The following is a 27,128-nucleotide window of genomic DNA, read 5'->3' as shown; positions in this document are numbered from 1 at the left end:
TTATGTGGAGGGGAAATATACGCCTTTATATCAAATATATTATTTAATTGTACAAAATTTAAATGTAACGTTAACTGAATTGATAAGTTTTGATGCAAGTGATTGTTAGCAAGTCATTGATATGTATGCAGGTTATACAGTATTAACTACAAATACAGTCAAAAAGTAAGTTTCAACCACAACTAAATTGTTTAAAATGATACATGTTATCTTTATATTTTACTGGTTACATTATCTTTATTGGTGCTAAAATTATACAAATATGCTTTATAAATGTTAGATCCATATACACAATTGAAATGTGCTGCAGCTAACTAGACTTCACTCATCACTCATTCAGGGTATGGGCGGCGGCCACATAGTCTAAAGACTGGGGATACATCTGGTGGTACATCTGGAGCTAGGGCTGCATCTGTGTCACTGTGAGGTCATTTGGTCATTGAGCAGGCACTGACGTTGGTCTGATCAGAACCATCGAGGGGGAAGCTTTCATGTCAGCCATAACATGGCTGCTGACTTTCCGTATTGTCCTGATTGTTGACGATAGCGATCGAAAACCTTGCTTAAGTTGTCGAACAAGATATTGAAAGGCTTAAAACATACAATAAACCCATGCTTGCTTCTCGTCGCATCTGTGAGTCATCACTATGTCCACCTTTGCCGTCTGGTCGACAGTCTGCATGCTTGTTTTCTCCTGCAGGTCAATGATTGCTTCTTTCTGACTGCAAGAGTGCATCTATTTCAGCCATTCTTCTTTTCTGGGCCTTGCCCAGGATGGTTTGCTGGGATATAAACGAGAGCCGGATGTCTGCCACTGAAAAGAAACAAATGAAAAAATTGGTTATTATTGACAATTAAAAGGATTTACGCATCCGTCAAATGTATAGCTGCTATCTTAACTTTCCTGAATCAGGCGATTACATTTCTTGGAGTATGTAAAGTCATTCAGACTTTTATATTCCAGGGGTTGGGGGAGGATTGCATGCTAATACGGAACTGGCTCTCATATACCCTAGATTATGTCAAAAACACAATTCACTAAGTTCCATTTTTGCGCCGACCCCCCCCCCCCCTTGAAAGTTGGAGATATTACTGTAAAAGCACAAGCTTTCGTGGGGATAAAATTTCGTTGATTTGTCATCAAAAAAAGTTTCGTAGGCATTTAATTTCGTTGTTTTGAGAGTTAGCCTATTCAATATATAGTTATATAAAATTTCGTGTGGGATTTAATTTCGTCGTTAATTGTTAACAACGAAATAAACGAAATTGAATCCCCAACGAATATTTGTGCTTCTTACAGTAATTTTGGTCTGCCCGTTCGTACTTATAATTCTGTATGTCTGTTACTCTTTTCTTTCAAGCAGAATCTCGAGAAGCATTTGAGCTTTTACAGTAAAATTAAATAAAATATATTTTGGTTTCGAATGTAAAGGGGGGAGGGGGTCCTGTCCACTAACACCCGTAAGATTACAATGAAGAATTTAATATACATGTTTGTCAAAAGAAGCTTTAACAACTGACAAATTACGAACGGACATCTCCCTGGATTTATAATATTGCAACAATAATAATTCTGTTTTAAAGCCATGCATGTAATAATTTTAATTTTCGCACCATATAGTATTTTGAACAAGAATTTATATTCATATGAAGCAGATTTTATGCAAAATCTTTTGCGTGAAAAGAAGGAAACACTTGCTGTGGCCTTCAACTCGACATTTAGAGAAATCGACGATGTATTGTCAATTAATAATGATAATTTCCATTCTTACGTCGACACGATATATCCTGGTGAGCTTGAAATAAAAGATACCACAGAGTCCGACACTTCTGCTTCATACTTTGATATTTTACTTGAAAAAGACACTAATGGTAATCTTACAACCAAGCTGTATGATTAACGTGATGACTTTAACTTTTCTATCGTCAAATTCCCTTACTTATGCAGCAATATACCTTCATCACCTGCATTCGGAGTATTTATATCTCAGTTGATTCGATACGCAAGAGTATGCTCTACGTATGAACAATTTCTTAAACGAGGTAAATTATTGACAAGCAAGTTGATGAAACAAGAATATCAACAGTCTCGTTTAAAGTCATCATTTCGTAAATTCTATGGTCAATACAATGACCTTGTCAGCAAATACAATTTATCATTGAATGAAATGCTGACTGACGTTTTTCATACCAATTGTTAGTCCATTATTTATACACTGAATTGACCACGGATTTTTTCCGTTATTTCCTGATTATGACAGCGAGCACACGGCGGGTGTGACCGGTCGGCAGGGGATGCTCACTCCTCCATGGCACCTGATCCCACCTCTGATGTTTCGGAGGTCCGTGTTTGCTCTGCTCTTATTTTGTATATTTGTTTAATGGACGTTGAGATTGAATACTGTTCGTTATTTCCATATCCTTCATTTAAAGTTTTGCAATTTAGTTTAGAACAAAACTCCTTATTGTCCCGACCGCCCTTTGTAAAGTACCTCCACCCCCTCCCTTCGAACCTCCTAGATCCGCACCTACTATTATTTTTTATTTCATGCCACAGAATGACATTTTAAAATGTTCCTTTCATTTCCCTTCTCGAGCCCCTTTGCTTGTTTAAATGTCTATTGAAATATTTTGTAGCGTCTCGGTAGCAACTACGACAAGACGCGGTTTCGAGGTATCTTGTGGTGATTTTATCTATCAAAATCCAATAAAATTGAAGAATTCAGTAATGCAACCGTGAATACATTAGACTACAATTACTGATCCCCGTTTTTTGTTACGTTCGTTCGTAAGATGTCGATGTTTCTCTAAGTAGACAGTGATTCCTTAAATAACACTAGAAACATTGATCCGCTCCTTCAAATTTTGCATGAAAGATGTAGACTGTGACATAAATAAGAAGCTTGTCTGAGTTTCCGGAGACAGTGTAGTGTTACGTTGAAAACATAGACCCAGTGCAATTTTCAATGAAATACATTGTATAGTAATTTTCGTCTCTCTTTTAAGATTTCTACTAACCAAGAGCCTTTCATGTTTTACATGTATGCTATTTATTTATTCGACTTATCACATTGAATCCTGGTAGCAAAGGAATACTGGGAAGGATTTACATGAAAATTTGCTTAACATATGTACAGATTTTAAATTCCAACTGCGATCCAACTGCAACCTCTTCTTACACTCTTTTCTATTTAACTCTCTATAGACTGGCTTTTACAAATTGTGAAGAAAAAAATGTAAATAGCCTTTATTTAATAATCTTACTTCTAAGCTAGGGCAGATCATTCTAACTGCATAAATCAATCGTATAAGTGGAATTCTTCTTCCTTAAGACATATGTCTAACATGTTTTTATTTATTTTATTTATTTATTTTGTCCGTGACACATGAATGTAAACAGCTGTATACCTTTTTATGTCAAAAGAATCATACAAGACTAGTATAACTTTGTTGTGTGATGAGGTGTAAAAGGCCTAGGGTTCAAAGAGGTCGGGGAAACCAACAATTTTCTCCAAGATTGTTAACAAGTCTATCCCGGCAGATATCATATATGAAGATGAACTGGTTTGTTGAACATCCTCTCTGTTGTACATTTATATTGGTTGTATTCACTCACATGAACCATTTATAAACTCAGGTCAACCAAGCGAGCATTTCTGAACAATTTTTTCCCAGCCTGTCTGTATAGTGTGTTTACTTTTCTTTTTTATTCCTGGATATATATTTACTCATAACAATTTCAAGTTACTGCGGAAAAACGAAATTATTTAAAATAAGCTGTTGCTAAGATAGATCTAAGATTCATTCTCTATTTTCAACATATCAGTTACACAGGGTTACAGTGTATCTACACAAAACAGTACTACTTCATTTTGACATATTGCGTGCATTCAAAGAAAAAAATTTGTCCACTAATGTATATTTTTTCTCACCATGGTTAAGCTGGGTTTATATACCCCTATAGAGAAAACATTGCCAATAGTAGAAGCCGGACATTGACTTTGAAACAGAAGACAAGGTAATGAAATTTCTGTTTGAAATCCTTTTCTGAAGTATATTTTCCTTTTAATGGCCATGTTGGGTTCATAACTTCATATTTTGCCCAATGTGTCCCCGTGGGAAAAGGGTTGTAAAGACTTTGAACTTATTTTTGTTAGAGGTCAAAAAACCTCTTTATATATACAATGGTTATCTGAAAAAAATTCATAAGAATACCAACTTATTTCTTTTCACAAAAATTTCAACCTTGGTCATATCTTTTGAATGAGAAGAAATAGAACTATCATATACATGTACCTGTGACAAGATCTTTCTAAATACACTATGATTTTAGACCTTGTGACCTTGGCATTGAAGTTTTAACCACTTTAAAAAAAAATAAACATAACTTTTAATTGCCATAACTTTTGTATTAGAAGATATAGGCTTATCATTTGAAATATGTGTATTACCTGTGAAATGACTTTTCTAAATACAAAATGATTTTTGACCTACTTTCAAGTTTGACCTATTTTCAAAAGCTTTAAACTGCAATACAGCAAAACTCTTTTAGTACGAACACGGATATTGCGAATTTACGGATACAGCAAAGTCATCTTGGATCCCCAGCTATATAAATTTAATGAATTTCTTATACAGTTACATGTATAACGAATAACGGATATAACGAATTAATTTCATTTGTCCCAGTGACTTTGTTTTGCTGTATATCTTTTGAATGGAGAGAAAAAGAGATATCATGAAACATATAGAGATAACTAAGAGTATTTAAGATTTAAAGTCCATAAAAGTCCATAAAACAATAAAAAAAAAATGGAAGCAGAGCAAACCCGGATGTCCAAAACATCATTTACTTTAAAAAAAAATTAAATTTTTCCTTAAAACTTTTGATTGAGAAGAAATGAGGCTTTTATATTTTTTTTTTGACATACCGGTTTGTATTACCTATGACAACACAGTTCCGAAAATGCTATGACTTTTGACCCCTGACTTTAACCTTCACAATTGACTTAATTTTCAAAAACATCAACTTTGATGATAACTTCTGAATGACATATAAAGGTGCTTTCATATTTGACACAAATTGCCATAAAAATGACAGCTCAGCCAGAATGACACCGAAATCGGGGGACCACAATTCTTTGAATTTTGTTGTTTATGGTATGTTGTATCCAATACATAAGCCTTTTCATATTTTATGCAAAACTATTCTCCTAAAAAACTTTTTGAAAGTGATGAAATTTAAATCAAACATGAAGGTTACGAAGAAGGGGTAAAAAATCAGAGCATGCCTAGGAGCATCTTGTTACAGGTAATGCACGTGTCAAATATGAAAACTATCATAATTATTTGTTCTGTTTCAAAGTTATGAGGAAAGATACTGCTTTTATATAGAAGGTAAAAATTTTAGGTCAATGTCACAAGGTAAAAGAAATGTCTTGAGGAAGGTCTTGAAGCAGGTAATACATCTATGAAATATGAAATCAATATCTCCTCTCATTCAAATTTTATGACCAAGATTACAGTTTTAGCAGAGTAGGTTAGACTTCAAGGTCAATGCCACAACAAATTCAATGTCACAGGGTCAAAAATTATAGTATGTTTGAGACGATCTTGCCACAGGTAATGCACATTTGTATTACTAACGACCTTTCCCTTCTTATTCACATTGATGAAGAAGGTTATACTATTTGAAAAGTAGGTTAAATTTAAAGGTCATGTCTTCATGTAAATACATAAATTTTGATTTTTAATTATATTTTCTCTGATGGAAACTTCCTTTTTCAGCTTTTAAGACACCTTTTACTTACTGCCAAGAAAGTTGCAGAGCAGGAAAATCTATCAAATGGATACAGACTAGGTAAAATAACATAGGTAGAAGTATAACATTGTTTATAAACTTTAGCTGATTGAAAACATGTAAATACACAAAAATGCCTTTAACTTTAATACCGACATTGACAACATATGGATACAAAGATTTTTTTAAGCAATTTCATGAGGCTCGTGTCTGCTCAAATATTCATCAATGTCAACCATTTTGTGACTCAAAATTTTTCAATTTTTATCTTTCCCTCAGTAATTAACGATGGACCAGATGGTGCCCAGTCAGTACATCATCTTCACATACATGTTATGGGAGGCAGACAGATGAACTGGCCACCCGGATGATATCTTTAAATGTGGAAATATAAAACATGTTAATAAAATTTTTATTGGGGTTCAATTTTTTATTTATATTTTTTACATGTATACATCTACATGATCTATGTATATACACTCATAAACCCTCTAATATACCATCTTATGTTCGACGGTTGCCATTGTTTATTTTTGTTTGTACATATATTCGTAATTTATTACATATCTGTGTGGGTAAATCTGATTATTGAAAGCTGACATCGATAAAATTTTATGTACATACGTAACTTAAAGGTGCATGTACACATATTTTAAGTTAGTATTTTTGGTGCAGCAGTTATTAAGAAGAGAGTTTTATAAAATATATATAAAAAACATCATTAAATATTCCAATCTTAGATATGGTTCCTTTTCATTGCCCTTTGCGTAATGATGCTATGTACCAACATTTGTAAGGTTTTTTTCTGATTTTTCTGAAGAAGCCGGACATTTTAAAAAAATCACACGACAGACAGAAAAAAATGACGAACAAAGATATAAGGAGGATTTCCACATAATCCTTTCTTTTAAATTACGCCGAGGGGCCATAAAACTACGATCCCAATAGGTGAAATGAGCTGTCGGTACATGTACAAGTTACTTAAAATATTATAAGCCATCATTTAAAATTCAATTTAAAAATATTCTATCTTTCTGAAAACTTAAGGTATGGTTTCTCTTTCCAATTTCCAATATCTAGTAAATTCAGCTGTATCAATGACATGCTGATCTGAAATTGTATGCAATGGGCACATTATTGTACAGTCTTCTTTTGTAAAGTAATTTTTTTCTGGTAAGAAATGTCCTTTGATATCAACAGCAATCATTTTTTCTTCATCTATTCGACACCGGAAGCCTCTTTCAAACTGTATTTTTCTATGAAACGTTCCAGCTAAGTTATTTATTAGGACTTCAATTCTCTCTTGAATCTTGCACGTTTTTGCCCTTTCCAAACCACATCCTGGCATCAGACAGAATACCTGAAGTTGTATAGACTCTTCTGTGACAGATAAAAGAAAAGTGTTTTCCAAACAAGAAAACAAAGCAGCGTTTTTGTAAAGGCAAGATATACCTTGATATGGTATAATATTCCAATCATCTTCCTGCATACAATGAACAATGAGGCGATAAAACAAGAAAAATGGTAAAAAGTTGAATAGATAAATAAGGACTGAAGATTTACTATGCGAATTGTTAATCAGATTTGAAAGATTACACTCCACTTCTTTCCTGTTCATACATGGAACATAGTGGGAATCTGTTCCAAGGGCCAGTAAACCAAGTCTTTGCATAAAACCAAGGAGTGATTTCTTATGACATTGCAGACATCGTTTATCGTTCTTATATCCGTAATTAGTTCCATAAATTTGGCCTTCTTCCTTCAGCTTTTCAAACAACTCTTCATCTTTATGTTTCCAAATTTCGATAAGAACCCGATCTTTCAAATTTCCAGTCTCGTAATATTCATCCCAGTCCCCTTGGATCACAGGAATGCCTCTGAAATGTAGTCTGTCTGTTATTATATGTTTGAAGGCGTCAATAAACCATTGGACGTCAATGATCACTTCCTCATTCAGACCCTCTTCATTAAAATATAAAGCTTTTCCGGCATCATGATAATACCTCAGCATGTCTTGTGTCCCTTTTTCAGCTTTATCTGAATCATCCTGTTCTTTAGTAGTAATCTCTGGTACTTCCGTTGTTATTTCTGGAATCTTCAAGATCCGCTCAAAATGTTTTCTCTGGTTAATTTCTAATCCAAAGAAAGACCATTCTTTTGGAATGCTTTCTCTCCATCGTTGATTAGAAGCTATGTTATAGAAGCAAGTTTCCAGATCATGGATAGGTAAAGTAAATTCTACACAATACACGTTATTGTCTGTGATGTACTGTGGTAAATTAGATGTCTTTGGAAACTGTTGGCGCAAGCTCTCAATCAGTTCATTTGTATCCTGTATTAAAAAAGATATTTCTTAAATAAATTGTACTGTTGATCGCTTTTTTTATTTTCGAGAAAATTACTTTTTTATAAATACGCGAGTCTGTCTGCACATGAAGATTACATACAAATTTGATCAAGATTTAAGTTCTTTAAGAATTTAAAAACAAATTGATAATAATGTGTAAATGAAAAGTTCTTTGGGTAAAATTACTAGCAGCTCACCCTAAACTTTCTGATTTCTTCTTTCCAATGTGTTGCGACAATTAGAACTATGGGTTTTGTATCTATCTGGTTGTCAGAACCACAGTAGGTATGTATAGACTTGATCCAGAACACAAAGTAGTCTGCGATTAAACGATTAAAATATTCATTTTCAAATTGATAAAATCAAAAAATTATTAAAAAAAATAATTTGTAGCTTTTTCAGTGATTTTAAGTCAACTCAATCTTTTTGAGCTTCACAAATAAATCACATTTGTACAGCAATCTAGCAGACAGTAAATATTTCATCAGGATCGTATTTTTTTTGCTCCAATTATATTCATTACCGGTATCTTAGCGAGTTTTCAATACAACAGGTAAGATTCTGTCTTTGTCAAGCGTTTTGTTTCCTTGTAAGCTCATTTTAGTATTTTTATTGCAAATAAAATGAATAAAATATGATGTTGTACAATCTAAAGGATGACAAAGATTGTCTTAGTTATAATAGATTAAGCATTCTTTAATAGAACTCGATGAAAAAGTTTTATGTTCGTTGTATTATAAACGCTGTGGTCCAAAACTTCGTCTGGGATAATGCTTTTACTAGAATACGTTTCCCACTAGCTCTTTAATGTACATATATTAAAAGTAAAACCTTACAAAAGAAACATATATGTAAGGCAAATAGATAAACTAACTTTTAAAGATTTATTGTTTAATATCAAGAAAGCCTTTTTAGCTTATATGATTATATATGCAATATAATTGTGGAGAGTGTGTGCACGAGAATGAAATCACAAAACATTTGATATTCCCACCCACTTAAAAGCATAAAAATCAAAGAAATAGATTTCAATGCATATATAATGTGTCCATAATTAATTTAAAACAAAAATACGCATATAATTTAAACAAAACTATACCCACAACCCAGCCACATTCCTCAAAAAGTCTTGTTTTCATTTATGAAACAACATGTCAGTTGCTCATAAAAGAAGGATTATATGAAATAATTAATGAACTTCCTATAAGTGTACATGTATGCTTGCTTTTTAAGCTACTGTAATTGTTCCATTATTGCATGATTAAATGTAAATAAAACTGATTAAATGCAGAATTTTTTATAATTGAATAAAATAATGAAATTGTTTTAAGGTCAAGCTTAAGCTAAACCGTCCATTACACAATGTTAACTTTAAAACAGAGCAAAACAAGGAACTATAAACGTAGGAGTTGGGATCAGGAGCCATGGAGGAGTGAGCATCCCCTGCAGACTGGTCACACCTGTCGTGTGCTTCTTGTCATGATCGAAAAACCATTTATCACGGAAATCCGTCGGCAATTTAGTACGTTAAAAATGATAGAGTTTTCGTAAAATGCATGGTGAAATGCAATTTTCACTCATTTTTCTGCAGATTACAAAATAAAGAAATTATCTGCTTTCAAAGGAATCAATAAATTTTCTGCTTTCAAAAAAAAATTTTCCCTTAAAAGGTTCACAACGAAAAATAGGAGAATCGAAAAATAAACAGACCAGTCATACACTGCCAATCGTAAATACTACAATGTCTTTTTTTACGATATCTATTGGAAAATTTAACAGATTATATTTAAATTAAACGTTAGAAAGCATATGTTTTTATACCTCCATAGGTCCATCCACAGAATACACTACCATCTTGATCGCACACTTCTTTATCTACCTTCTGGTCAAGACGTTTAGAGGCGTCAACAACCACAACATAGAAAGCTCTCCTGGTCAGGTAAATCTGGTGACAGGCGTAGTACGCACACTGTCCTCCAAAGTCGAAGAATGTCAAGGACTTTGCGTCAACATTTGTAGTATTTACTTGCTCAATGTTATCCTGGCTTTTCTTTGCTGAAAAGAGCCACCACATATCTCACATTCTATAATTTTTTTTTAAATAATATAAAAAATAAATTTTAAAAACAATAAGATGTGTTTTTGACATGTTCTTTTAATTAATAGCACGAAAAACTAAATATATTCTTTTTATTTTAAGCAACCAAGCGCTAAAATTATTTTAAATTAGGAAAAAAATTGATAAAAATAATTGAATTTAATTTTTGAGCATGGTTAAGCATAACGTGCAATTCTATTCAATTCTACTGTCGACAATACTATTTATCATAAAAATATGCATGTATTTATTGTAGTTTGCCATTGTTTAAATATCAGTTTTATGCCCTGTTCACACGGAGAGTTTAATTCGCAGTAAATTAATGCGAAGTAAACTAATGCGAATTAAATTAATGCGAAGTAAATAGCGTTCACACGACGTTAATGCGAAGTAAACTAATTCGCATTAAATTTTTAAGTATTTCCAGGTAAGCAGGTGCGACAAATTTATTAGCTTTTACTAAAACAAAAGAAATATGATATAAACCAATTGGTAAAAGAATATTTTTCTAACACAAAAATTTATTTTCTCTGCTCAGAACAGAAAATAATTAATGGCCGCATCAAACGTAAATATTTGGTTCAAGTATTCATGTATAGATCTGTAAATGAAAGTAAACAAATAAGTTTATTTTATAAATTGAACGATAAAAAAATTAATAATATTCAGAAAATTATGTTGATACATGTAGCAAAATCACGCAGATAGCAAGATTGTATAAAAATTGACGTTAAATTTATTATGACGTCATTAAAAATTAATTACGTCACCTTTTGAATATTTATCAAAATGGAGAAAGCAACACTATGCAAATTTTTCCTTTTCCTTCGCTGTTTTTTCCAAGTCAGTTTACAATTTCATCATAATTTGCTACATCGTCAAAGAAAAGAGAGATATCTCAGACTGAAACAAAGAAGAAAATTAAGGTGGGAACGTCTCATGAGAAATCGCAGACATCGAAGACGATTGATTTTTTTGATTATTGTTTCTATATTGAATATGCGAAATGAATTTCAATTGAAGAGATCAACTTGGAAGTTTGACAGGGAAAGTGATCTGTATACGGATTTTCTGTCGTGGAAGGAGAATGAATTTAAGAGCCACATTAGAGTGCACAAATATACCTTTGATTCCTTGGTCAAGGAACTGGACACGGTTAAATCGAAAGACACAAATATGCGAACTGCAGTTCCACTGCAAAAAAAAAATTTTAATCACTTTGTGGTATCTGAGTTCGCCGATTGATTTTCGTTCTCTGGCAGTAACATTTGCTTGTGGAAAGTCAACTGTGTGGAATATCGTCCATGATGTTGTATTTGCTATAAAAAATATGTGTTCAAGAATTATAAGATTCCCTAGAACTGAGGAGGAAGCTAGTGAAATTGTACATGGTTTAAATTTAGAGGTTTTCCCCAAACAATAGGCGCAATTGATGGTACCCACTTTCAGATTTTGGCACCTTCCGAAAATCCAAATGATTATTATAATCGAAAAGGTTTCTATTCAATAGTTATGCAGGCCGTTTCAGACCATCGCTACAGATTTTTGGACGTTTATATTGGTTGGCCTGGAAAGGCTCATGATGCGAGAATATTCAAACATTCCTCTATATGCAAAAAAATGTCAAATTTTTTACCGCAACTTTCTCTCTTAATTGATACTGTAAACGTACCATTACATCTTATTGGCGACGCTGCTTACCCGTTATCAAATTCCCTTATGACACCTTTTAAAGGAAATCTTGATCCGGTACAAGCACAATATAATTTCAAACACTCAAGCGCGCGCATGGTTATTGAAAATACTTTTGGAAGACTGAAATCTAGATGGAGAAAACTTTCGAAAAGATTTGATGGAAAACTTCCCTTTTTCGTGGATGTTGTCACAGCATGCTGTATTCTAAATAATTTGAGTGAGCTAGACAGTGTACAGGCGATTGACGATTGGACGAGGACTATTCACATGGACCAAAACAGATGCTTGGGAAACGCCCCACAAAATGCTAACATTATCAGAGAGGCTATTGCCGCAAATCTGTAATTTTTAATTTAAGGCTGTGAAAATATCAAAGACAAATATTGCAATATAGAATATTTCTTATAACTTACTACTTTTTTAATTGCTGGTGGTTGTTATATTATGAGAACATGAAAAAAAATGCACAATTAATATTAATTTTTATACTTTTTCTGACTTGTATAGAAGTAAACATATTTCAATTTAGAAAATTGAGCGGAAATAGAACAGAAATTAGCATAAAATTTTCTCGTTTCAAGAAATTTATATTCATATTCTTTATATATAGTTTTATAAAATGTGAGCGCGCAGGTCCGAGGGAAAAAAATAATAGTGGTGGCCTTAGATTGATGTTAAATGAAATGGCAAAGATAATTAAAATGAATGATAAATGCTTTCTAATCTAACAAGAGTTATGCACATATATAAATAAAATTTTTAATATACTTAAATTTAAATCAACTTAATTTTAACACCTACAATATCCAAATGCATAGTTTTATTTCTTAATCAATAAACTTTTCACTTTTATGTGAATGCAGAATTATGTCGAATTTATTAATTCACTCGTATATATCCCCATTTTTCATTTCTTTTGTTTATATTAAATGAGAATTTTTCCAGTCGCCACTTCTAGGGCCTTTCTAACAAGTGGAAAACAACATTGTATACACGCCATGACACCCCCCCCCCCACATCCCGCTTTTTTTTTTCCTTTTTCACAAACTTTGAAAGAAATGGAAGGAGACCTCTTACCTGAGGAGTTTGGAGCTCAACTTAAATGAATATACAGAAATTTAGACGTGCATTATTAAATTTGAAGCAATTCTATATTGAATAAATTTTTTGCGTCCATTTGAAGGTTGTCTTTCGGACGGAAAGGCCCGAGATGATGCGTTTGAGTTATTTCCCTTAAAACTAAATAAAGTATACTCTGTACAGGCCGAGTTATTAACGCCCCGTGTTATTTTTTTTTTTTTGCCCTTTCATACTTGCAAACAATGAAGTCCTACTTTAATTTCGTCCAGTCACGCCTGTTTTAAAGTCCCCCAATCACAGTTTCTGTGATTAAGGCAAAAGGGATAAAAATAAAAGGGGGCGAAAATTTCCCTGCACGTGTACCATATATATATGATATCAATAATATGGGTTATGGTGATTTTAATTTTGCAAGATCAAGATCAAGACTTATTTTTTTAGTTTAACAATGAGTAAAATGATCTTTGTTTACATGGAAAAGACCTGACACGTGAATGAATCAACTGAACATGGAATTAAAATATGTTGAACAGTTCAGGTATATGATAGATAGATTATGTAACATTTGATATAATCATAGATCGAAGTAGTCAGCGTGATAGAGAGCTTCCTGTATAGGGATATTTGATTCGTTGTCTCCTGCTGACCCTGGGGCTTGTGCTGGTCCGGGAGCTGGAATACCCATAAACATTGAGGCCATTTGCATCTGCATCTGTGCCTGCATTTGAGATAGTTGTATTTGAAACTGTCGCTCACTCTCCATCCGCCTTTGTTCGGCTTCGTCCTCCAGCCTCCTTCTCTTCTCTTCTTGCTCAAACTGGTACTTGGTCTGCCTCTCCTCCATGTCAACAAGGGCATGTACGAAGTCATCTATAATTTTAATTATACAATTTCAGAATGAATTTTTTTAGGAGGGATAATATACAAAACAAGAAATTTGATATATGGCTTAATATATATTGTGGACCTAAATTAATTATTTATTAATGATGCAATTATGAGATTTCTAATATTATGAAGAAAATAAATTAACAATTTACTCTATATGAACATTGTTAAGTTGTTTTCATAATTAATGGGGGAGGGAGACTTACTAAGACTTTCATCCATTGTTCTCTTTCTTGTTTTTTCCTTCGAAAATTTGTTCTCCTTGATTTCCGACCTTGAATGCTCTATAGTGTCATAAAACATAATAAATCTGAATATAAGGTTATAAATAAGATTTCATTTGAGAAAATGCTATCTCGCAGTATTCAGTTTTGTCAGTTAATTCATTTTTCAAACGGTTTCACCCCCACCCCCATCCCAGACAATTTCCAGAAATATTATAAAAAATTTCTTTTATGATTTCAAGTAATAAATTGTTTATCATACACATTGTACAAGTGTACAAAATTTTATATTTGAATAACAAATCCAAATGACTTATAGTAGTGTATAGACATGCATATGAACATACAGGAACCGGAAAATGTGCTTTTTTTTTTTTTTTTTTTTTTTTTTGCAAATAACGTATTTTCTTGGTCTACCACCCCTTTCATTGTGCTTTCGACATTTATGTATGGTAAAATTGTCTTAATTGCTGATAGATATATGTACTATTTGAACTTCATCAAAGTTTGATCTGCTGGTGACATCAAATAATTATACCTCCCTTCTCTCCGTCTCTCTTTCCATTGTCTTTGTCGTTCTCCACTTTGACGGTGGCTTCCTCTGCGCTGACCTTCTTCTGGTCTTGAAAATACATGTACATAAATAATTTATTTTTAAATTTACTATTTAAAACAAATTGTGAAAAATGAATTCAGATAAACTTGCTACTCACCATTATTTGTATCGACTGTAGTGTCGACAAGAAAGGATGGCTCTGTCAGAGGCTTCGAACCAAGGAATTCGTCCAGCTTGTCAAAATAGACAAAACGACTTCTGGACTGACCTGATGTATTATTATGGAGCTTAGCCTTTAAGTATGCCTGCCTTAGACCTTTAATTTTGGTTCTACAGGATTCCCAGGACCTGTCAATTCCTTTCCCTCTCAGAGCTAAAAAAAAATTAGTTATCCTGATATACTTACACCCAAATAGTTTAATCGTTGCCTATAATATATTGCTTTTTACATTAATATTTACAATGAAAAATCTAACGGTTCCTATTATATTGTCACTTGCATATTTAAGGGGGTGATGGGGGTGGGGTGCCCCCCCCCCCCACCCTCTTGACATTAATAATATTAATAATGGCATACTTTGGAACAATACTTTGGCATTCGCCCTCTGGACCACCTTCATTCAAACTATGATATTACTAGCATTAATGATGTCATGATTTGGTACATAGGTAACAAATACCAATACCACTATTATATATTGTGCCTTGTTTTGCTCTTAAAATTCACGAAAACTCAGGGGCTTCCATGTGTACAAACTGCACTACTAAATATTCAATATCTCATCGGTATAAACATGAAACATTTTGATTTTGGAAGGGGGTATATTCTACACGTACTATTGAATTAAATGATAGAATATTTATAATATATATAAATTTATGTTTCAAGTTAATTAATATAAACAAATTTAATATGTATACTTACCAATGGCAATTTTTTCATAGACATGCTTGTTTCTGTAAACTCCTGAAAAATCGTTTGAAATTTCTTCCGACGCCCAACTTTCAATGAGCTCAATAATTTCTTCATTATTCCAGTTTACTCCTCGAGTCTCCTTCGCCATTATTATGCCAAGTGCACTTTATGACGTAATTTTTGTGCATATTGCGCAAAATAATATTTTTGACGTCATATGGCTCCAAAATTCACGACATAAATATTATCAATAAAAACAATTTTATCCATGGTAGATTCTCTGTGGATCTTATAAGCAAATTATCGGAGGTAATTTTTCTTTAAAAGAGGGGGGGGGGGCTTCTGTGTCTGATTTAATACGAAGTAAAAACCTTTTAATACAGCATTAATTTATGTCAAGACATAATAGAGGGTATAGACACAATATCCCTTTCTACCTGATGACAATACTGTTTTGTCTCAATTTTATTTTTATTTTTATTAAAATAATTAAATAGTCCTATATATATGTGCATGGAATAAACCTTTGAAGAGAAAAGGTGCAGAAAATATAAGGTAGACTGAGGTATACATGTAGCCTACATATTGAAAAAATACATTAAATCATTGCACATTTTGGAGTGGATCGCATGATTTTTCTTCATTTTTTACCCAGAAAATGTATAAGTACCCATATCTGACCACTGGCAGGTGATATTTGACCCATTTCTACCTTTACGCATGCGTCAGAATTTAATGCGAATTAGCTTCGCTTAGCGTTCACACGGAGCTAATGCGAAGTAATTTAATGCGCAGTAAACTAATGCGAAGTAAACTAATTCGCATTAAATTCTCCGTGTGAACGCTAAGCGAAGCTAATTCGCAGTAAACTTACGTTTAATTCGAATTAAACTCTCCGTGTGAACAGGGCATTACTCTAAAGTGTTGATTCGCAATATCCGTGTTTCTACAGAAGGATATGGAAATAACGAACAGTATTCAATTTCAACGTCCATTAAACAAATATACAAAATAAGAGCAGAGCAAACACGGACCTCCGAAACATCAGAGGTGGGATCAGGTGCCATGGAGGAAAGAGCATCCCCTGCCGACCGGTCACAGCCGCCGTGTGCTCCTTGTAAAAATCGGGAAATAACGGAAAAATCCGTGGTCAACTCAGTGTATAAATAATGGACTTACAATTGGTATGAAAAACGTCAGTCAGCATTTCATTCAATGATAAATTGTATTTGCTGACAAGGTCATTGTATCGACCATAGAATTTACGAAATGATGACTTTAAACGAGACTGTTGATATTCTTGTTTCATCAACTTGCTTGTCAATAATTTACCTCGTTTAAGAAATTGTTCATACGTAGAGCACGCTCTTGCGTATCGAATCAACTGAGATATAAATACTCCGTATGCAGGTGATGAAGGTATATTGCTGCATATGTAAGGGAAGTTTGCGATAGAAAAGTTAAAGTAATCACGTTTATCATATAGCTTGGTTGTTAGATTACCATTAGTGTCTTTTTCAAGTAAAATATCCAAGTATGAAGCAGAAGTGTCGGACTCTGTGGTATCTTTTATCTCAAGCTCACCAGGATATATCGTGTCGACGTAGGAATGGAAATTATCATTATTAATTGACAATACGCCGTCGATATATCTAAATGTCGAGTTGAAGGCCACAGCAAGTGTTTTCTTCTTTTCACGCAAAAGATTTTGCATAAATTCTGCTTCATATGAATATAAAAATAAGTCTGCTAATAACGGGGCGCAATTGGTACCCATGGGAATTCCAATAGATTGTTGGAATACCTCGTCTCCAAAAACCACATAGATATTGTCAATCAGAAACTCAAGCATCTTCTTGATGTCAACTTCAGAGTACTTATGTGTGCAATCAGAATCTGTTTTAACAAAATAATTTTTCAAACGACCAATGACGAGGTAAGTAAAATTACGAGTCCCATTTTTGTTGAAGAAGCAGCTGTCAATGATATCAAAAAGCCTGGATTTTAATTTGTCGTGGGGAATTGTTGTGTAATAACATGAAGCAAAAATAGAAAGAGAAGTTAAAGTTGTTGTTTTCTTTAAAAGAATCCACAGATCTTTAGGTCTTATAAAAAAAAAAACAATGATGATGAAATTAAGAGCAATTGGAAAAAAACACAGATCAGATCAGAACTGAAAGTAAACTGGGGGGGGGAGACTTGAATTTTACACCCCCATGGGGGTCATGATTTGAACAAACTTGAATCTACACTACCTGAGGATGATTTCCTATAAATATAACGAAGCCTGGCTTTAAAGTACTTGAAAAGAAGATTTCAAAAGGTTTCCCTATATGTTCCTATGTAAAACTTTGATCCGACATTTTGGCCCCACCCTACCCCCCGGGGGTCATGATTTGAACAAACTTGAATTTACACAACCTGAGGATGATTCCAAATGAGTTTAATCTTTCCTAGCCCAGTGGTACTTGAGAAGAAGATATTAAAGATTTTTCCCATATATTCCTATGTAAAACTTTGATCCGCCATTTTGGCCCCACCCTACCCCCGGGGGTCATGGTTTGAACAAACTTGAATCTACACTACCTGAGGATGATCCCAAATGAGTTTAATCTTTTCTGGCCCAGTGGTTATTGAGATGAAGATTTTTAAAGAATTTTCCAATATATTCTTTTGTAAAACTTTGATCCGCCATTTTGGCATGACCCTACCCCTGGGGGTCATGATTTGAACAAACATGAATCTACACTACCCGAGGATGATTCCACATGAGTTTCATCTTTCCTAGCCCAGTGGTTCTTGAGAATAAGATTTTTTAAAAATGTCATTAATTTCTTTCTAATTCATAATTATCTCCCCTTGGAAAAAGGCCTGGCCCTTCATTTAAACAAACTTTAATCCCCTTCACCCAAGGATACTTTGTAGCAAGTTTGTTTGAAATTGGCCCGGTGGTTCTTGAGAAGAAGATGAAAATGTGAAAAATTTACAACGACAACAACGACAACGACGACAGACAACGGACAAATTTTGATCAGAAAAGCTCACTTGAGCCTTCGGCTCAGGTGAGCTAAAAAAGGCATATCATATAATATTTTGTGTAAGAAATTTTTTCTCGTTCTCTCTCTCTCATGTTTAAGTACCACCTTCACATATTTGTTACCTTTTAATGATCTTGTTTCCTCACAGAGTTCAAATATTTCCTCATGCACCTCCAATCCCTCAGTGGATTTTATTTTCTTGATCTCTTCTTCACTACAACCAAGAAGACGTTTAAGTAGCGTGGTTTTCCCCGCCCCAGCACATCCTACAATCATCCCCCGGGCGTGGTGGACTGTCTGCGTTCCTCTCTTAGCGTACTCCACATACCGCTCTCTGGCCTCCTGGTCCCATTGTAGTACTTCTATAGGGACTCCCACTGTATCACGTAAAAGAAGAAATTTTTGACAAGGTGAAAAATTTATGTTTTTAAACTTCAGTTTAAAGAGTGGAACATAGTTAAAATAACGTAGGTGCCTCTCCCAGCTTTATTATTATTATTTTAGGGAGTGTGGGGCTTCAATGTCTCTGTAATTTGTACAAGAGCGGAGGTGATTCATGCCGGTTCAAAAATCTCAATAATTGCTATTTTGTTTGTACATTGTATTTCTTACCTAAATTTTTGTGTATGTGATCATCACAAATTAAATCATTTCGCCATGTTTATTGAACTTGATTTATTTTATTTTGGAACTTCTAATGAGTTAATGAAAAAATATCACACAGCAAGAAATATAAGTGTCGCAAAAAGACAGAACGTGACAAAACGCTAGGGAGTATGTCACGTGACTGCTAATATCACATGATCCGCGCATTGGCAGAATGGCTGCAGATGCGCATCAAAATCGGAAAGGACTACACTTAAACATTTACAAAATTGAAACCCTATATTATTTCTTTTTGGAAGTTATTCAATTAGTTCGAGAACTTTTTGATCACCCCTCGTAGTATGTTCAGATAAATTAATATTGCTGGAAAAGAAGTTGGAACCCACCCACGTACACAAGAAAAAAGATTTTCTTGACATATTATTCCCCCCCCCCCCTTATAATTCTACATTTTTAAGAAAAGTAATATAATCTGTTTGATGAATTAGAAATAAGCTATTAAGGTCAAGATCTAGTAAATGAAAGGTGCCTACAGATTTATCAAACTTGAGAAATAAATTCCTTTATTGATGCTTTACAACTTTAGCTTGATCAAATAAGGTGTTTCGGGGCATAATTTGCAGATAAACAAGATGAAAAACTGTATTTTAAACTGTCATTTTCAATGAAAAAATAAGAAATCCAGGCATGAATATGGAAGTTTTTCTCATATTCGACAAAGGAAATGTATCCAGATTGCCTACAGTCTCTCAGAAAACGGTAATTAGTATGTTCATGGCCTCTTCTTTAAATCAATATCAAATTTAATATAGGTATCCGGTTTACTTTTCATATGATTTCAAATTGAATGAAATGAAAATACCCTATTTTCTGCATAATTCTGCTAAAGTCCTAAAGCACGGGAAAAAGAAAGTTGAAATTGATTATGACGTCATAATGGATCTAGCACCAAAAAAGTAGTCTCAAGCTATTTACTAGATCTTGACCTTAAGCTTTTATGTGTTGGTTAGTGATGTTCATATTGTTGCAATTGTCAATAATTAATAAAGAAAATAAATAAAATTTTCCCCGGAATAAATTCCCATACACCACGTGTATAGTAGCTTACGGGATTTTGGTTTGGTTTCTTATTCAGGCATGCCTTCTAGTTTTACTATTATATAAAATCACCTATATGTTTTTGTGGTGTCTGTATACTATTCTCAAATGGTGAAGAGGTTCAAATTAATGGTCGATTGCGAACTACAAATGTATAAGGATATGTGTAACCTTGGTTAAAATATTTATTGTAGCTTGAGGTGGAAAGGTGATTTTGTAATCTAATAATTGTATTTTTCCATCATTCTATTTCATTAATTATTTTTTTTTATGTGCGTACACATTGCTCTCCTGTAAATTATCCAATTCTGTACTGTAACTGATAGCATCATTTTGAATATATTTATAAGCTGTAAACCTAAAAGTAACAATAATGAAGACGTGGGGTGGCTTGTTTTTAATTACATAGCTGCCGCCCCCCCCCCCCTTCCTCCTCCACACACACATAATTTTTTAGCATTCAGTGCTCTAGACACTACATGCCTTCGGCGTTTATGCAAATTATCATGCAAGTTACTCGTTTTATTACATCATGAAACCAAAAACATAAGTATGAGACAGTTATTCCTTAAATAGTATAAACTCCTAATTATATTTGAACAGAATATTTTTATAGACGCACAGAGGCTATCGATAATTCATTATAATGCTAATTAAGTTCACGTACAAAAGGATGTATCAATTTTATTATAACAATCGAAAGTCATACATGAAGAATATAAATATGTGTTCATTTTAAATGTGTGAATGGAATCCTTGAAAACTTGTAAGAAAATTGCTGTAAGAATTTATGCTTACACTTTTTACTGATCCTGACATGAATCCCCCAGTCAGACACGGTACAGTGTGTGATGATGTCCAGCTGTAGTTTGTCCATGAAGAGGTCGTACATCTTCTCTGGTCTGTCCGGTACATACAGACATCTCTCTCCCTCACTACTCTTATACTCCCAGGACCGGCAGTATTCTGATATCACGTCACGTGACGCCATGGTCAGGAAAAACTCCAGATCACTGTCCTCCACCAGACACTCCGTAACAAAGGCGTACATGACGTCATGTCGGATGTCGACTATAAAGGTTATTACACCGTCACGTGTTTCTGTGATTTCTTCAGGAAGTTTTACCGAGCCGTCATCAGTAATATCAGGGAAATACCTCTGTCTGATTTTGTCCCTTATGATCCTGTGTGATTGTCCATTAATATTCAACTGATATTTCTCAGTTAACAGTAAGCAGTACAGTAGACATCGGACATTTGATGAATACTTATGGTGTTCACCTGAAAGTATGACATTTCAACACTAAAAGATTTAAAGTAGAGATGTCAAAATATTAATTTTCCTTAATTGAACATTCAATTACATTATTGTTCGAACGATAGTCAACTATTCACTTTTTCTGAAAATAAAATTGCATTGTTAAATAGCGTATTTATAACTTAAAAACTCTTTCAGGACAATTTATATAAAAATTTACATTAAATTCCTATATTACACACAGATATTCAGAGGAACCAAATGTAGGGATATGATGTTGAAATAAAATTAATTTACACCGGCAATTCTAATTAAAAAAGTCTGAATTCTCGTAAATCGCATTCATTAATAATTTTTTTGTTAAATCAGTTTTTATTATAGAAAGCTTAGAAAAATTTTAATAATTAATTAATAATATTAAAATAAATTGAGGAAGGGGGAGGGGTAAACACATAATCTACACATCAGACAGGTTATAAATGTATAATTGGTATTTGGTTTGTGATCAAGTTACATGTAAATTAATTTTACAAAAAAGTCCAGTATTAAAGCGTTTCATATTTCATCACGAAAGCAAAATGGTCAGTAATTGAGATATAATTATCGCAGTAAACTTGCATTAGTAATTACTGTATCTTCCATTTGTACCTTGAAAGTGATCTGAAGATATTTTATTATGGAAAATTATATATACATTGTATACAGTTACAAGCATGTGCTTGAGCTCTTAATCGTCTGAGGACGTATACTACCGGTATTTTTGTTTGAGGAAGGACGCTTTTCAAATTTGAGATGAGAATTCCTTGAGTTCCTTTTATCGCCTCCCCCTTTTTTTAATAATCTAATGTCCTTTCAATATTGGATCGTCGGTCCTTTCGACTGATAGTCGAATAGTCAACTATTCGTTGACATCCATAATTTAAAGTCATACATATGATAAGCAAACATTTAATTACAATTTTATCTTTTTTTCCCCTTCCGAACCATCAATATCTTTTTTTTTCAATTCTTTCATTAAAATGGCATTAGACTCAATCTCTTGTCATTTGTACTAATAACTGAACACAAAACTTGTTAGTTGCGGATGATTTGTGTAAATCGGGGAAAGTAGGTTAGAAAATTTACATAAAGAGAATAAAGAATCCTTCAACCCATCACCTCTCTAGCCATGAGATAAAAAAATTCCTCGCAAAGTTGTCAGGAAAATATAACGGACGATTAAATTAAAACTTTTTTTTGGTTTTATATTCTATATTCTAAATGTTCGTATTATATGTACTTAGTATAGCATGACCCTTAGATGGTTTATGGCACCTGATGTTTCGGAGGTCCGTGTTTGCTCTGGCTAAGATGGTTTATCAAAATTCCAAATCGATACACAGAAACATTACAGAATGATTCGAATCCGTATTAGGAGTGCCTTCATTACATTGACCACTCTCCTCCAATCTCTTCGTGTATGAAATTGACGCTAGCGAAAAAACTTCACCAAATTTATGTGAAAGTATTTAATACACTTGCATGTAATTAGGGGTGACTTTGAAAATATTCATCTCATGGAACCATTGTCAATTGTGGCACAATTTTAAGTAATAGTAATACATACTGCTTCAGTGCTTCCAGAGAAGAAGTTCAGAAGCTTCCAATTGTTAAGAGTAGACGGCGGATGAAATAAAATCTAAAGGCAAAAGGTCCGACTCAGAACTCCTCGGGATGCAGTGAATACAGCTCGAGGGGGTACGAAAGCTAATGTTTAACAAATTATTGTTTCTACCAAAATTCATAATTCATGTATTTCAGATCAAATTCTTAAATGTCATTCTCAATAAGGATATTATTTTTTGTTTCGTTACATATCTCAGAAGGCTCATTCGAGATTCGAAATACGAGATTCGAAATTCGAGTTTCGAGATTCAAGATTCCAAACTAACCAATCAAAAGGCTGTTTGAGATTCAATTACTCCCCTTTATTATTTTTTACTATTAAAAAATCGTTGAGTATTTTAATACCGCGGAAGTCTTTTGATTAAATTACAACGCAAGAAAAAGTTATATATATTATCAAAACGAAATTCACAGAAATATTGGATTTTGGTCTGTAAGATTTGCTTAATTAATTTATAATAAAAGCTTCTTAAATGTCATATGAGATTTATAGAAAGAATATATATATTTCGTATTATCTACTTTGTATATAAGGTTGTTGGTTGTTGACATAATAGTAAGCTTAAATTAACAGTACATGCATCCCCCTTTTTCCTTTTTACTATTGAAAATGTTCACCGAAAGGTCGGTTGCCACGCCCCCCCCCCCCCCCCCCCCGCCCCGTTTTAGTGCAGTGGGACAGTATAGTCAAAGAAGTTTAAATAATATTGTATTAAAAGAGATAAGGTACTAAATGAAGTTCGCACCCCCCACCGCCTCTTTCACGTCCCGAAATAGGAATTTCGTGTTTGGACACATTTTTATGCCCCCGTAAAAGAAGTTTCGGGGGTACATAGTTTTTGACGTGTCCGTCCGTCTGTCTGTCTGTCTCTCTGTTTGTCTGTTTGTCCGCAAAAACTTTAACCTTGCCCATAACTTTTGATTTAGTGGAGCTTTGATTTTCATATGTCATAAGTGTATTTCTTTTGACAAGACCTTTCCTTGGGTACCACCAAATTTGACCTTTTGACCTTGACCTTGGAGTTTGACCCACTTTTACATGAAAATTTTAAACTTTTACTTTGGTCATATCTTTTGAACAGTAGACACCAGGACATTTATACTTCACATATGTAATGTTTGTTAAAAGACCTTTCACCGGATACCAAAAACGTTGTCCCTTTGACCTTGACCATGTAAATTTCCGTACTGGTGAAAAAACTTTAACCTTGGCCATAACTTTTGAACGGTAAGGGATAGGGCTTTCATACTTCATATATGTAATCCTTCTGAGAAGACCCTTTAATGGATACCAAGAACTTTGACCCTTTGACCTTGACCTTTGAGATTGACCTACTTTGATACTTATGACCTTTAATTTGATAACAATAACTTTGACCCTTTGACTTTGACCTTAGTGTTTGACCTATTTATTAAGAAATTGAACGTTGACAATAACTTCTGAACGGTTAGGTCTAGGGGTTTCATGCTCTACATAAGTATTTTTTGTGGCAAGACCTTTCATTTGATACTAATTACATTGACCTTTAGACCTTGACCTTGGAGATTTTTGTACTTATTAATAAACTTAACATTAGCTTACTTTCAAATTTCACAATTGTTTTCCAATAAAAATACCCTACTTTTGGTACCAATTAATTAAATTTGCATTTAAGAAAAGCTTAATCTCTGCTTTGTTGCCATACGGGGGCATAAGTGTTTTACAAACACATCTTGTTCTCTCAGTTTCTGTCAGATTTGAAATAATTTTTTTTCTGGCTCCCCTCACTTTCAAAATCGCTGCTTCGTCTCTGTAATAATTAGTACTACGGATTTCAAGGTTTTTCTGCCCCCCCCCCCCCCCCCCACTTTCAAAATCGATGCCTCGTCTCTGTAATAATTAGTACTACGGATTTCAAGGTTTTTCTGCACCCCCCCCCCCACCCCACTTTAAAAATCGATGCCTCGTCTCTCTAATAATTAGTACTACGGATTTCTAGGTGGGTTTGTGACACAGTATTGGAAAGTGGCAAGTGACCAAGTTTATGAAACCAATAGACAGCCCCTTAAATACAGATGGCTGTCCAAACGGAACAAAATAGCCCCGGCTGGGTTTTTCAGAGGTAAGTTTTTTCATAATAAAGATATGCATCAAACATGAATCATAGAATTTTTCTTCCAGTGACCTTGAACTTCCCCCAATGACCTTAGGTCAAGGTCATGACACACCTTTGGGTGATGGGCAATCTTTGTGTGAAATGAGAACCTACCAAGATTATCTATAAGAAGATATGGACCAGACACGAATTATGAAATTTTTCTTCCAGTGACCTTGAACTTCCCCAAATGACCATGGGTCAAAGTCATGACACACCCTTGCGTGATGGGCAATCTTTGTGTGAAATGTGAACTTACAAGTTTATCCACAAGAAAGATATGGACTGGACACGAATTATGAAATTTTTCTTCCAGTGACATTGAACTTCCCCAAATGACCTTGGGTCAAGGTCTTCATACACCCTTGGGTCCTAGGCAATCTTTGTGTGGAGTAGTAGGTTCTAGTGTTCCTCTGTAAGAAAGATATGGACAGGACATGTTTGCACAGACAGACGGACAGCTAGACAGTTAGACGGACGGACAGACGTACAGCTAGACAAACGGACAGACGGACAAGGTGATTTGTTTGTGGAGGGTATAATAATGACCCATTGGGAATAATTTGAAAAAAAAACATGTAAATCCCCCTATCTCCACCCCAACCCCGAAAAATAGGGGTTATCATGGTTATTGGACGTTATTTTTGAATGGACATAAGCATAAAGTTATTGTTTTCTACAGTACATTATATCGAGAAAATATTATGGGAATGGCCAAACGGGAGGGTGGGGGGACAAATGTGTGGTTATCGGTATTCAATGTCAATCTTGCGATGCATGGATATAATATATATACACATTGTATATTCGAAAATTATTCAAAAGGAAACCGCTCGGGTCTCGCAAGATACGTAACCAATCAATACACAAAATCATACATCTTCAATATTTACATCATCGAGTTCATGATCTTTATTTTCATCTAGATTTTTGTAAAAAATTTTAACTTTTTCCAAGATCTCTTGTTGTTAGTTTACATATTTGCCATCATTATTAATCGAGTTGTTGATATTCTTATTGACGTTATTTCGTTTTTCTAGGGCACAAAAATATGTTGACGGTTTCCTAATTGATGAAATACATAAAAATCTAATTTTCAATTCCTTATCTTGTTTTAAGGCTTTAATAACTTGAGTTAATTAAAAATCATAGAAACAATACAGACTAGAATTTATTTTATTTTATATCAAATAGTATAGATGAGTCTAGCTAAGCTGTAGAACTGTGGCTTTATTGTTTTATATTTTAGTCCCTGACCATAATATTATGGTCAAAGACGTAAATATACCAGTAAAATCATAACAATCATTTCATGGGGGGAGGGGGGGGGGCACAGCCATACATTTTCAGTTTGACAACCAAAAACAAAGCAAACAAGCTAATTCAGAGACTTTGTGTCCCCCGCTTAGGGAAAAAGTAAAACATGCGCAATTCAGAGGGAGGGGGGTGGGGTGTCAGATCCCCTTGACTGAATTTGTAGAATTATTAAATGTATTCTGATTGACAGAAGCAAAAAAAAAATAATCCAATATGGATAATTCATAAAGATTTGATTGCTTATTATTTATTATGTGTATAGAAGATTCTTTTTATATGGAATATTTAATGATGATTTCATGAGTTTGTTCAAGCCAGACCTCATATATTTTTCATTTCACATGCTGAATACTACAGTATCATTTAGTAAAAAAAATTTTCGAAAAAAAAAAAATATTGGATCGCCC

At 33.8% G+C, this 27,128-nt stretch overlaps 2 protein-coding genes across 3 annotated transcripts in view; one reads left to right on the top strand and one right to left on the bottom strand.

Annotated features, from left to right (window-relative positions):
• The first annotated feature begins 774 nt into the window (after positions 1-774).
• Positions 775-6,204, top strand: LOC134277112 (adenosine 5'-monophosphoramidase HINT2-like). The gene is made up of 4 exons (XM_062759395.1): positions 775-840; positions 3,478-3,564; positions 5,752-5,860; positions 6,080-6,204. The coding sequence occupies exons 1-4, from the start codon at positions 775-777 to the stop codon at positions 6,169-6,171; spliced, it is 354 nt and encodes a 117-aa protein (XP_062615379.1). The 3' UTR covers positions 6,172-6,204.
• Positions 6,205-6,214: 10 nt separating this feature from the next.
• The window catches only part of LOC134277118 (uncharacterized), a 65,132-nt gene continuing 44,218 nt past the window's right edge, over positions 6,215-27,128 (bottom strand). For both annotated transcript variants that reach the window (XM_062759404.1, XM_062759403.1), the window contains exons 11-15: positions 21,145-21,627; positions 18,765-19,019; positions 9,969-10,202; positions 8,345-8,466; positions 6,215-8,132 (exon numbers count right to left, since the gene is read on the bottom strand). In XM_062759404.1, the coding sequence (XP_062615388.1) occupies positions 6,843-8,132; positions 8,345-8,466; positions 9,969-10,202; positions 18,765-19,019; positions 21,145-21,627 (2,384 nt within the window). In that variant the 3' untranslated portion in view covers positions 6,215-6,842. The remainder of the gene's footprint in view (positions 8,133-8,344; positions 8,467-9,968; positions 10,203-18,764; positions 19,020-21,144; positions 21,628-27,128) is intronic.

This window comes from Saccostrea cucullata, unplaced genomic scaffold (genome assembly GCF_032062105.1).
Source record: "Saccostrea cucullata isolate Sc308-1 unplaced genomic scaffold, CSIRO_AGI_Scuc_v1 ctg2458, whole genome shotgun sequence".
Taxonomy (NCBI): Eukaryota; Metazoa; Mollusca; class Bivalvia; order Ostreida; family Ostreidae; genus Saccostrea; species Saccostrea cuccullata.
Note: the sequence above shows the minus strand (reverse complement) of the source record. Positions and strands in the feature narration are given on the sequence as shown.